This window comes from Cnephaeus nilssonii (assembly GCF_951640355.1).
Source record: "Cnephaeus nilssonii genome assembly, chromosome: 12".
Taxonomy (NCBI): domain Eukaryota; kingdom Metazoa; phylum Chordata; class Mammalia; order Chiroptera; family Vespertilionidae; genus Cnephaeus; species Cnephaeus nilssonii.
Window position 1 is genome coordinate 31,422,793 of NC_137083.1, and position 13,984 is coordinate 31,436,776.

At 40.6% G+C, this 13,984-nt stretch overlaps 1 protein-coding gene across 2 annotated transcripts in view; it reads right to left on the reverse strand.

The window, feature by feature from the left end:
• Positions 1-1,683: 1,683 nt before the first annotated feature.
• GRM3 (glutamate metabotropic receptor 3) overlaps positions 1,684-13,984 on the reverse strand; it is a gene marked incomplete at both ends in the record, with an annotated part of 84,521 nt that continues 72,220 nt past the window's right edge. The window contains one exon of one of the 2 annotated variants that reach the window (XM_079785495.1): positions 1,684-1,757. In XM_079785495.1, the coding sequence (XP_079641621.1) occupies positions 1,684-1,757 (74 nt within the window). The remainder of the gene's footprint in view (positions 1,758-13,984) is intronic. The other variant, XM_079785496.1, reaches the window with a different exon arrangement.

A 13,984-nucleotide genomic window follows, 5' to 3' on the forward strand; every position in this document is an offset into this window, starting at 1 on the left:
ACAAGCCAAGGAAGCTGGCAACCACCAGAAGCTAGGAGTGGCGTGGACTGGATCCTGCCCTAGGGCTTCTGAGGAGATGGGACCCTGCCAGTGCTTTGATTTTGGACTTCTGGCCTCCAGAACTGTGAGAGAATAAACTTTTTTTTTTAAATTTATCTTTATTGTTGGAAGTATTACAGATGTCCCCTTTTATTTTCCCCATTGTCTCCCTCCACCGAGAGGATAAATTTCTATTGTTTTAAGCCACTCAGCTTGTGGTAAGTTTGTTATTTAGTTGCAGAAAGCTAATGCATTTCTATCCGTGGCACCTGGCACAGGACCTGACAGGTAGTTAGGTTCTTAGTATATTTTTCTACGGTAATAAATGACCTGTGGCTAAAAGGCTTACAAGGAGAAATAGGTAAGAACAAGCCAGTTTTAGCTTAGCCATACTTTCCCCGTTTGCTCTTTATTTAGGTTAGTAAAATAGTCAAGTTTAGGGACAAGCCTGTGTGCCTAAGCATTGTTACTGGGACTTTGGAAAAGCATTGGGAAATAATATCTACTGCCTTTTTATTGCCTGACTCAGCTGTGAATGGTGAGAGTGACTTTCCAATGAAATGACAGGATGCTTTCCCAGTCTCCTTTCTACTTATTAAGGTTGTTTCTCTGCGTTCAGAATATAGGAAGCCCCTCCTTCTTGCCTGGGAGCCCCATTTGGGCAGATTCTGGGCTGCAGTACAGGTGTGGCTCAAAGAAACCAGTATGTGTCTTGTCATCTGGCCACTGAAATGGCCGGATATTTTTGAATCACTGTGATCCGTGAAGAAGTCCAGCTCTACTCACAACTCTCTAGGGCAGTGGTCGGCAAACTGCGGCTCGTGAGCCACATGCGGCTCTTTGGCCCCTTGAGTGTGGCTCTTCCACAAAATACCATGGCCTGGGTGAGTCTATTTTGAAGACGTGGCGTTAGAAGAAGTTTAAGTTTAAAAAATTTGGCTCTCAAAAGAAATTTCAATCGTTGTACTGTTGATATTTGGCTCTGTTGACTAATGAGTTTGCCGACCACTGCTCTAGGGTAACAGTTTGTGTTCAAAGTGAGTATAGACGTGAAGAGAAGTGATGTTAGACAGTTTCTTCCAACATTAAAAGTAGAAATGGCCTGAAGTCAAGATACGCAAGTTACTTGAAGTGATTTAAAAAGAACAGACCACTATCCACCATGCTGGAAAACCGTCATGGTTTTATTCTCAGTAGCTTCACATTAATACAGATGCTTTTTATTTTGTGCTGAGAAAAACAATCTGTTACACATAATGTAACTTGAATATATAACATAGAAACTCATCCTAAATTAGTTACAACAAGAACCTACAAAAACTTCATAGGAAAAAAAGTTACCTAATATTGCCACCAGAGTTTTTAGTAGACGGACCCAGTCAGACCCTGTCACCAATGCTCAGCTCTGTAAACAATGGTTATTTCCATATTCTGGGGAATCGTTAATATCAGGGGCACGAAAGTCAGCCTAAAAAGTTCTAGCACATCACTATATACTGTACAGTCCTCAAAAATAATTTATTGTACTGTTTCTAAAAAAAGGTACTAGGGTTGTTCTTTTGCTCTTTTTCCATAGTCTGGAGCTGCACGCGAGCACTTTTGTCTAACAGTCTAAAAACACGAGAACTGAACCGCAATTCACAATCACAGAGATGAGGTGGTGGAGTCGAGGACTTCACGCCCATTGCACACCGTTGGGACATACGTGCTTGCGGAGGCTGAAAAAACAAAGCAGGAGAGGAACTTCAGTGTTAGGCAAGTGGGCAGCATAGGTAACGGCACACATCATACCAGACACTCATTATTCAGTTGAAAACTAATTCTGACTTGGCTTTGGAAAATGCTAGATGATTTCATACTGTGGTAGGCCAACTTTCTAAATGCATTCTGCTCCATATTTGTTTTCATCCTCGTATACACCTCCATTAATGTCATGCGTCTTGAAGAGAGTTTATCAGCATACTCATTGTTGAAAGAAGCCACTTGTGGCTTTAAAATTAGCCCTGGTAATCTACAAACTGGTTCGAACACAATGTGCGAAATTGAAAGCTCACTGCAATTTTCTTCCAGATTGTTCAATTAATTACGATTTTCAATACCTTAATTAATTTTGTTCTCTCTGGGCAGGGATGCCTCTTACATAGTTCCACGGGTCACCTGTGAACTCCTCTGCCTGAGAGAATGGTTTGCTATATTCTCATTGTTCAAGTGGATAACCTCAATGAAAACCATAGCAAGGGCTGGGGTCCCGAGAACTTCAATTTCATAATAGTTCTCCGAAAGGAAGATATTCCAAAGGGACGGCGTGCTTGTTAATGACAATAGTGACAAACAGTGTGAGTCTAACATGGGTATAGATGTTCTTTCTTTTTATGACACTTAGTTTTTCAAGATACAGCTCATAGCTCTTGTTGTTTTGGAAGTTTTGTTTTTATGAGAAATCTAGCTATAGCTAACCTCTATTTCACCCTTAATGCTTTTTTTTTTCTTTTTTTTCTGAATGAGCACAAAAGCAAGGAGCCCCTTTCTTCGTGGGATGAAACTATGTAGCCAAGAGAATCAGAGATAATTCTATGTTACCTTTCAGAGCTGTTTATGTTCCTTCCTTTGGCCTGTCCATCCTGACATGCTCTGCCTAGAGGGAGCTGATCTTCTTGGCTACCTGACCAAGCCCAGGTCAAACCGACCAGTCAGCTGTCCCATTCCTTAAGGGCTTATCTCACGGTTAGTAACCAAACAAATGTCATGCTAAAGTGTTCATGCCTGAGAGTGGAAATAGTCTTGCTCTATAAAATTGCATTTTTCATTGGAATTTCATTAGACGTGAAGGAGAAACTAATTATGAAATCTGAGATTACATGGCATTCAGTGGAGGAACATTAACCATATTTGGGGCACTGAAGTCTTTCAGCAGGCCCACCACCAGGCAAGCTACAAATTCTCAATTTTGCAATGATTACTTGGCGAGGTAGGTGAAGAAATCTGTGAAGTCAAGTCTGTGTGGCTGCGTAAGGTCACAGCGGAGTCCTGTGACTCGTTTAGAGCTGCTTCCCTTTTATCAGTTTTAAGATGACCTTCAGTTTTCTTTACAATATGAGCCCCCTAAAAGCTATAGTATTTTTTGGGGGGAGGCGGGGTGAGGGAATGGTATTATCTACATTTCCTGAAACTTCTACAACAAAGACATTTCAGCGCAATGGGTGCCAGATAAGTACTTGATGGAAAGTGATAGTGATAATAATTCCAAATGTGAGGGCTTCACCTTATTCTTTGCAGGGTTTCTTTATATACTTTATCTAATTCTAGCTTCATCCAAGTTAGGTCAGGTAGGAGAAAGAACAAGGTGAAGATCAAACCACAGTTCACTGGCCACTTAGGAGAGCACGTCTGGCCGTTTAATACGTGCTCTTTCTGCAGCTTCTTTGTATCCAACTGTCTACTCGACATTTCCATGTGGATGTTTAATAGGTATTTCAAAATCAAGTGCCAAAGCATAACGCTTGATTCCTTAACTTGTCCCTGTTTAGTTTTCATTTCCTCAGTGAAAAGTCTCAGGATCCAGCCAATTACCCAAACCAGAAGTCTAGCATTATGCCCCCTTCCCTCTTTATCTCTCCTCCTTTGCCAAGCCTGTCACCAGGTCCAGTCATCTCTGTCTCCACATCCAACTACTTCTAGCTTTGCAGCTACCACCCCGGGCCAATCCAGCAATATTTTATTCTTAGCGACTGCACTAGCTGCACCACCGGTATCTCTGCTTCCACTCGGGCTTCCCTGCAATAGATGATCTATACAGCAGTGACAGTGAGTCAGTTAAAAATGACTACACGCCTCCAATGGCTTCCCTCTGTGCTCTCCTTACTCCTGTTTATAAATCCCAGGGTGATTCCATGCCTCTCTTTCTGCATTCTCCCAATTCTATGCCTCTCCCTCACCCCCCACCCCCGATTTTGCTTTTGTCCTCAAATACAGCATATCTGTTTCTCAGCTGCAGGCCTTTGAAGTAGCTGTTGCCTCTGCAAGAATGTTTTGTCTTCTCTTAGTCACTTGCCTGGCTCCTTCTTGTCATCCACATCGGAAATGTCACCTCCGGAAAAAGGTTATCATCAGGCCATCTAATCTAAAGTAGCTGACCAGTTACCCTCTGTCACATTACCCAATTTTAAAACTGATTGTTTTCTTGCTTTTTAATTTATTTATTAGTGTCTTATACTCTTGACTAGAAACCACACAGGGAGCTCTGCTTGTCTTTTTCATGATTTTATCGCTTTTGCTGATCACAGAATACGCTCTCTGTAAATATTTTCTGAATGACTGATTAAATGGTTGCATTTCAAAGAAGGTGGGAACCAACGGAAGTTTCAAGAAGGAAATAACCTTTTAACCTGAAGAAACGACCAGCAAAGGTGAGGCCTGTGGGCAGCCTTGTGTGGGGACAGGTAGGCCCTTCTGCTTCCCAAGCCACAGCGTGGCATTGCCCATCAACCACCCTTGCAAAGTGGCTCAGGCTGTCAGCATCCTCTAGCAAGCATGCTGCCTTTGACATTTTGACTAATCTCTTCATCTTTTCCAGGATCAAGTTTTATTACTTCTGTGAAGGGTTTTCATTTTCAGAGATTGAAGAAGTATGAAGGGTAATGGGGGCGGGTCTAGGAGAACCCGCCTATCATGCCCGTCTATCTTGGACTAGTCTAATACCCTCTCTCCCTGGATTTTTAAAGACTGTATCAGAAACCTACTGTGTATTCCCCATACTATTGTGGAACTTGCACTGCTGTTCTTAAGTGTGCTCTTAGAATCTGCTTGCTCACTGCATTCTAACATCTTAAAATTGGGTGTATTTTGACTAGGTAAGCACCACATACAGGGACTACAAAGGTAGTTGCATGGAACGTCCTTAAGTTATAGTTTCAAATAACCTTCTCCTAGACATCCCAGGGACATCATTATGAGAGTTCACAAAATAACTGAATCATCTACCTGCTTCATAGGAATATTAAAGGGAACAACCTATGTTACAGTGTCTAAACTCTTTGAGAGGAAGATAATATAAGCTCAAGGTTTTCTTACAAAGAGTAATAACAGCAAAAACACTCCCCAAACTCTTTCTGCAGCTGTTTCTTCCCTAAGCACATTTTAGTGTATTGAAGGGAATTGTAACTTGCATTTCCCTGCTTCTCTTTTACTGTTTCATCTGTAGCTTTTGCCAGTGTATTTTATTTTATTATGTAAAAAAAATCTCATTTTTGTACATGCTGCTGAATATAGTAGAGGAAATTACTCTTTTATGAGTCTAGTATCTCAGTTACTTTGTCTTTCATAAATATTTCACATATGTCTCCCATATTAGTCTCTTTGTTATTCCCCCAGGTAGTAAAAGATGTGTAAGAGCCAAGTACTATGTGTGTGTTTGCGATGGGCTTTTGCTATTATTCTGATGAAATTCTCATGAGATTTTTAATGGTGTAAGTTTAGCCCATATTCTTAAGTGCGGTGAAGCAGATTTCTATAATCATCTTTTCTGTCAGAAATAAAGAGGCTGCAGGCTTATTTTTGGCTTTTCTGGGAGTGGGGGTTAGTTACTCTAGGCCAGTGATGGGCAACCTTTAGAGCTCGGTGTTTCAAACTTCTCCAAAAAACTGAGCATAACTCAGGTAGTGTGTCCTTTTGAGGAAAAAACACTATTTCGCGATATTTATAGTTTAAATAACATAAATGTTTCATCCTCGGCATGCGGCCGCCTCAGCGGCCGTGTGTCAACAGAAATGGCACTGACACGCGTGTCAGAGGTTCGCCATCACTGCTCTAGGCTAAGGTGGTACTTTTTGCTATTCAAGTTGAAAACTGAAGATAGCTGAAAAAGTGCCACTGTTGATCACAAAAGGGCAATTTGCACCCATCAAAAAGCATATTTTGCTTCACAAACTTGGTAAAGCATTGGAGCAGCCAAGTGGCAGTTCTGCCTCCACTATGAAATTCATTTCTCTTCCACCAGTAATGCTTGTGCTGGCCAGGCTTTGGAGAAAATGGTCTTATTTTTTCAGGGAATTGGTCACTCAATCAATGCTAAACATATTTATTTAATAGATTCTTATGGACGCCAAGTGTTAGTCAATTCAGTGGCTCAGATTTGGTTCCTGAGAATCAGTGTGTTACTATAACTGTGTAATATATCAGACTTGGAAAAGGAGAAAACAAACATTGAAACAGAGACATTCCACCAGTTTGTTCCCATCTGTTCCATTTCCTTGTTCCTAGTGACCCCCCAAATTTTTTCCCCTTATGTCAGCTTGTTTAGATATTTTAATGCTGCGGTCATAGAATCCAACTTCTACCAGCTGTTTGTTGCCTTGTCTTCCTGCTTCATCAGTGAACCTGTTTTCTTATTCAGCGCCTTGATTTTACTTGTGCTACGGCCCCTTGGTCCCATCCCAGAAGTTCATCTGCTGATTGATATATGTTGTCTGGGCAGATGATGACACTACTAGTCCCTGATTTGGTAGCCTTGCTATGTCAGAGATTTCACCGTGGAAGGCAAAATCCATTGTTCAGAAATGTGGGCTAGATTCTCAGGGTAATGCTCTTAAGCTGTTAACAGTGGCTTTAAGAGGAAATTATATTCCTATGACGTGGGAGAAAAATCTATGTACCCAAATGTGGAGTTAACAGTTAAATGCAAAGACTTCTTCATTCAGTGATTCATTTCTTGTGAGACAAGATTCATGGAAAGAGAAAATTTGGCATGGACCTTTTTTATAACCCATGATGTGATTTAATTGCCTTTTCAACAGAAATTCCACTGATCTTCAACTATAGCCCTCAATCTATTGTTGCTACTTCACACTGTCATGCTTTCTTTCTAATCATGTTTTTTTTTTTTTTAATTCTAGCCTCCCTCCCTTAAGAAGCACAAACCCACACTGAATACAAGAAGTAACTTGTAATTGAAAGGGCTCAATAAGTTTTTTGCATTTTTCTTACCTACGCTTAGTTGTCCAACATCTCTGGTTTCTCCTCTTTTCTATCTAAATGTGTTTTCAGGCAGGAATCAGAAACTTACTCAACCTGAGGCTCCAATACCTAATATAAGATATAATGTGCCACTATGCCTAGGGATCAAACTCTGAAGCCAAAAATGTTAAACTCTAATGAAATAATGTAAGACTCTAGTCCAGGGGTCCTCAAACTTTTTAAACAGGGGGACAGTTCTCTGTCCCTCAGACCATTGGAGGGCTGGACTATAGTTTAAAAAAAAAACTATGAACAAATTCCTATGCACACTGCACATATCTTATTTTGAAGTATAAAACAAAACGGCAAAAGCACCCGCATGTGGCCCGCGGGCCGTAGTTTGAGGACGCCTGCTCTAGTCCTTCTAGCTAGTGGAGCTAATCTTGTTAGTTTCACCTTCAAAGTCCATACAGCATCTGAACACTTTATTAGCTTTCATTGCTACCACCCTGACTTAAGCCACCAACATCTGGAGTATATAATATTTTCTGCATGATGTCTCTGCTGCTCTCTATATTATATTCTGTGTCTTCAGCTAAAATGATGAAAATGGTGCCTTTAAGGTCAGCTCACCTCTGATGAAACCCTTGATTCTATTCCCAGTTATTTCAATAGAGAAATAAAAGTCCTTCCTCTGTGATGTACTTCCACTTTAGACCTTTACTTTTGCCGTTCCCTCTGCCTGGAATGTCTTTCGTCCAGATATGGATGGACATGTTCCCCTTCTTGCATTTCCTTCATGTCTCGGCTCAAATCTGGCCTGTCTACAGAGGACTTGCCTGGCCACCCTATAAAAAAAGTAACTCTCTCTAACCCCAGGACACCTTATTTGTCTATGCCCCATGTTATTTTTTGCACTTCACTTAGCAGCTGATACAATACGTATTATTGGTTTGTCTGACTGTACCTACTCTTGCCTGTTAGAATGTAAGCACCGTGAATGTAAGCTTAGAGCTGTGCCTAGCTCCAAAAGTTTCTTGAATGAATGAGTGAATGATCCATTTTTTTTCATATTTATCTGTTAAGGGTCCCTTTCCTAAAGTCTCTGAATTTACTCCAAGTAGGGAAGATGTTTAAAAAATTTTTTTTTTCATATGATAGGGATTTTGTGGTATAAGCACATAGGTATCTCCCTTGTTTGGTGTTATTCAGAGAGTTTCACTTAATATGAAAAGGGAGTAGGAAGGAGAAATAGTGTAGCATAAACTGATATTAGACACTGCTTGCTTTCAGGTATTCATAATCTACCGTCAATATATGGGCAGTATTTGATTATATACATAATTCCTTTTTAATTAGCATATCTTCATAGTTCTGATCATGGTACCATGTTCTCAAAGGCATTAATGAATTTGGGGTTACATGGAAATGCATATGACTATCGGTATCTCATACAATATTGAACTCTGGTTTAGGAATCCCATTTGAGCTACTGACTTTATGTTACATTCAAATATATGGGACAGAATGGAAAATGTACAATGTAATTTAGCTCAAGAAAATGATACTTGCTTTTAAAGAACTATTTAAGTGGAAGAAATTATATTTTTGGTATATGCATTTACAATATTCCTTTGTGTGTGTGTTTTTTTTTTAAAAATCAAATCTCATTTTCCAAGCAGCTTTGTGGGTAGCCCCTCTGGAGAACCACACCTTCTCTGTGCAGCCAGGGTGAAGGGATCTTTGGGTCTCAGATGGGCATGGTTTATGTCATTGAACTCCCTGGCATGGGCTTTTGAGAGGAATAAAAGTCTACACTCATGCTGTAGAACAAGATGCTGTTACGCGTGGCACTGAAGGGAAAGCTTTTGACAAAAAAATTAAAAAAAAAAAAGAATTTTCAGATGCTAAGATTCTTATTGTCCTAATGGTCTCTGCCATGGATTTTGTAACTGAGTCGGGGCAGGAAATCCAGTGAGGCCAGAGGAATCACATAGCAGCTTTTGAGAGTTTATCTCTGACTTCAGTTATCAAATTCCTGAGTGTTTCTAATAGATAGGGCCCTGGTTTTCTCATCTAGAAATGTGGTGATTAGAATAAATGATCCGTAGCATCTCTTCCAGCTCTAGTGTCAGGTCACTGTTATTAAGGAAGGTGGGCTACATTTGCTTGGGGGAAAACCAGAAAAATATTAGAGGTAAAGAGAAAATGATTTCAAGGTTACAAAAGAGCAGTCGTGAGACAAATACAATGGAAATGTTAAATAGAACTCAGGAGAGGTATTAAACATCAATCTGCTGGTGTATGTAGGGTTACCTATTACAGCTCTCTCTTCTCCCATCCTCGATGAGGAAGGAATGAAAAGGAATGGAATGAGATTCCCAGGAAGGCTGTAGACATGCCTTCCCAAAGGGAAAATGGATGGACATCTTTCAGATTTGGATGCTCTGGTTGTATTTGGCCTGGAAGCAGATGGCTTAACTTGCCAAATACTCTAGGTTTCTCATGCATTAACCACTGAGGTTTTATGTCTATAGCATCCCTGTGCCTACAGCAGGAAGACCGTCATTCAGTCTGTGTTGCATAATCACTTGCTAATTTGCCTGGCCGTGGAGCACATGGTGTCATTCTGGGACTCGCTGAACTGTAAAGGGTGCTGCTGTTTTTCTGGACGTGCACTGTAGAGAGGAAATTTGGGTGTTGCCTGCTACTTTATTCTGTTATATAAAAAAAATCACATTTGGACTTGAGGGCAATCACATCAGGCTTGCCCTCTCCTGATTGGGGTATCTTCAAAGGTTTGGCCATTGATACGTGCAAAGTGTGTCCTCCGCTGCTTGCTTTCTGCTGCGATAGCTCTGTGGAAGAGTGTGCTGTGACGAAAAGACTGTTGACTTGACCTTTCTGTACTACCGATTTCTTCTTATAATGTGAAAATGCTTTGTAATAAAGAATCATTCTATTAACTGAGCAGTTCACACACCGCCACCTAGACCAGTGCCTTTCTGCACGAGGTTTTGGCAGAGGAAATCCATCTCCACATGCCCATGGCTCCTCGGGGACTCAAACCTGGGCATCCTTACAGCAGAAGCCTCTTGGCTGAACTTAACGGTAATGGCATGCATGTATCTGAATGGTCACCATGAGCAAGAGACACACACATCCCCATAGGAGAAAGTCTGAGCCCATAATGGCTCTGAAGATGACTGGGCACACTCCATTTCTCACCTCTCTCTCCCCAGGCTATGCCGATGCAAACCCATATTAGTGACAACAACGTTCTGACCTGTGTGAGTCCTATAAGGGTTTTATGCTGCGTAACTTCACATGCACACCCAGCTTTTACCTTCAAAATGAATGCAGTTCTACTTACATTCGCAGCATCCCTTCTTGATTGCCTGTCTGTGGGAACCAGCTCCTGCAAGCCCCTTTGCTTCTAAAGCTGAACAAAATAAAGAATGACCTCTTTTCTTTCTCATCCAAATACAAAGGAAGTTTGCTTATGTGAGTGGGTGTGAGAGCAGCATGACAAGCATGAGTTTAGGACTTTGGGGGCTCTGAGTACTGGTCTTGGAAAGGGCATCCCCAGTTTCAGTAAAAGTTTTCTGAGTGGCCAGGTGCTTCTGTGACGTAAATGCCTTCTCTGGAGGATTCTGGAGAGAGCTAGGGAACAACTGCACAGGGCTGTGGCCATTGGCGTCACGAATACCTCCCCCTCTCCGAACCCATGCCTGTATCCTCTTTGAGGGTCATCTCAGAGGCCCTCCCTGCTCTGCACTGAGACCAGTGGATAAAGAAGACAGGATAGTGTAGACTGGGGTTCTCAAAATATACTCCTTGGATCACTTCCATTGAACCAGCAGGGGCATCTTTTGCTCCAGACCACATGAATCAGAATAGCTATGGGTGGGGCTTGAGAATCTCTACTTCAAAGAGTTGTCCTTTTTTTTCCCCCCCCACAAATATTGGGAATTATTGGCCCAAGGTTATACTTAATGGAGAAAAGTTAATGTTTCCTTTATATTCTGACTCCCACTGTGTATTCCTAATAACACACAAATAAAATTGGTCTTTTTTACACCTGGCAGTATTCAAATATTTCTCCAATGGTGAGTTTTCTGAGATGTCCTTAAGCACGTTCTTTCTTTCATGCCTGCTTCTGAGTTTGGTCATGCTTTGCCATCTCCTTGGAGCTACTGCTCAGCTTTAAAAATCCAATACCAGTACTCTTTCTGCGACCAACCACCTTAGGGGTTTTCAGAGAGCTCACCTAGGCTCCAAGGTCATGTGGTATTTCTGCTACTCTCTTGCCAGAGAATTAACTGGGAATTAATATGGCTACACCTTCAGTCTAGGTGTATCAAGTAGCTATAATCTCTGGTAAGAGGGCAGTGCTGATTAATTTAGGAGTTGGAGAGTATTGCATGACAAAAAAGGCCACAAATTCTTTGAGAGGTGGGGTCCCCTTAAATCTGGGCAGGCACTGTCATGCTCTCTAGAATCCCACGTGGTGAGGCATCCTGCCAAAGTGCCAAGCGTCAGAGCGAAACCACTGTGGACCCTGCAGATCAGTTCAGTCTGAGCTGATACTGCAGAAGGACTCCAGTCAAGGCCTCATGGAGCATAATAACTGCTCAGCCAAGTCTTGCCTGAATTCCTGACCCACAGAATCATGAGACACAATAAAAGGGTTGTTGTTATAAGTCACTAAATTTGGGGGCTGTTTTCTCTGTGAGAATAGATAACTATTGTGTGTGTGTGTGGGTGGGGGGGAAGGAGGTGGTGTTCATTTTTACCTCTGGAGGGAGTTAGACAACCAGCAGCAATAAGTTAACACAGCAAAATGCCTGCATAATAATTGCCAGAAGAACATAAATTATGTACAACCTAAATAAAACATATGGTCTACCTAATGAATTTAGAGAAGTTGATGGATTTTTCTTGATTTATAAAACAACTCACTTCCCAGTATTTACAAGGGAAATGGGTATAAGTTGTGCTGGATATGCAATGGAGGAAACAGGCATTGAGATGTTAAACCAGTTGCTAAAAGATTCATCACAGCTGGTCAGTAACATGTTCATACGCAGAACTAGATCTCAAAGACCAGTGGCTTTCATACTTCTTTGACTGCAATTCACAGCAATAAATGTTTTTACCTGGATCTGGTACACATACATAAACTTTGGAGCAAATGTCCTGAATACTACTTACCCTTTTTACATATAATGCACTCTAGGGTACTTATTCTATTCTCTTTCATAAAATGCTGGTCAGATATACTGAATACATTTCATGACCCATTAATGGGTTACATTCTATAGCATCACGGGACCAGGGATTCTATCCTGGTTCACCACGGTCGTTCACAGGCATTTAGAAATTTCTGGTGTATAGAAGGTACCCAAGCATTTAATGAATAAATTTAATGAAAACAGTTCCAAATTATTAAAATGGGAAGGTTTCAATCACAAATGTGGAAAGCTAGTGTCAAATATTGAATCATTTTATATCTTTGCACGTAATTTCTATTCTTTATTTCTTCACCTATAAAATATAACTCTGATATCTAGTACTCATGGGACAAAATGAGCCCACAAATATAAAACTATTTTGAATTAAAGATATAAAATTACAAATAAGAGATAAATTACTTAGTACTTTGAGATGTCTAGAGCTATCACATAAATACTTCCTTTGTTACTTCAATATCACTTCACTAATTTGTATTAATTAGAGGAAAATTGCTGAAAATGAGGTCTAAATTTAGACTTTTAAAAATAAAGATTTATTTAAAATTTTATTGAGTAACAATACAGTCATAAAATGTTGGTCTGGGTTGTTGCCTACCTGAAGTATTAATTGGGCTACTAGCAGATTCACATACTGAGTAAAGCTTAAGTCCATTGTAGTCGAAGTTCATTGTTTTTGTGTACATGAATACTTCTGAAATCATGAAGAGAGACTTGATTGGGTAAAGTTCCCTTGTTATCCCTTCAAGGACTTATTAATTCCTGGTGTATGTACTACAAAATGCTACCATTTCTAAATTAACTGAGGTTCGGATGTATGAGATTTTGAACCATGTCTGTGGAAGATTTAAGGACTTTGTTAAATTGTTCAAATAATAACCAAGAGCTCTGAGCTAGCAACAAGATTATTTTTATCAGGGGTGAACTTGCTGTACAGGCTCAGGTAACCTTCCTTTCATTCTCCCTGTAGAGCCTACCACGTGCCTAGCCTCATAGGAACTTTCCCAGCTTGCATTCTGGGTGAAGTAGCATGATACAGCAATTTGGTGCACTGGCTTTGAAATCAGAGAAAATGACTTTAAATTCTGGTTCTGCCACTTGCCATATGTGTGACTCTGGGTAAGTTTCTTTATCTCAAAGAGTTGTGAGTGTGTTATGAGATACAGTACACATATGAAGTATTTAATGCAATGCTCAGCACATAGAAAACACTCAATAGATGATAGTTCCTGTGAGGTGTTGTTATTGTTAATTATTGTCAGTTCTTTTGTGTGTGCTCAAGAAATAAGCAGGTTTCTCTAATATCCAAAGAAAATTACTTTCCAAGTTTTATCATGTTCTGGGACTCAATCATGTGGTACCCAGAAATGTAGCTGAAAAGGCAGTAATGTCCCCACCCCTATAGCAGCTCTCAATCACAGAGTGCTGTATGCAGGGCATCACTGAACATGTGCTATCAGCCATCGGTCTTCCCTTTGTTTGCTGGGGGAAGGGCTGCCCTGTTCAATTGTATACTTTGTTGGAGAAACTGGGGCACTAATGCAATTGCTCACTCTGTGATGCTGAGCTATTTTGAAGTATCCTTTCTAATTGACTTGAGGCAAAATTGTGAAGTAGTCATTTGTCTCTGTCACTCCAGTCCTCCTTCCTCCTCTCTGGACTCCACTCCTTCTTCCTCTTCATCCTTCTGTCAGTGAATGTCTCCTACTTTATATCTTAGATGAGCTGAAAATGACTTAAAA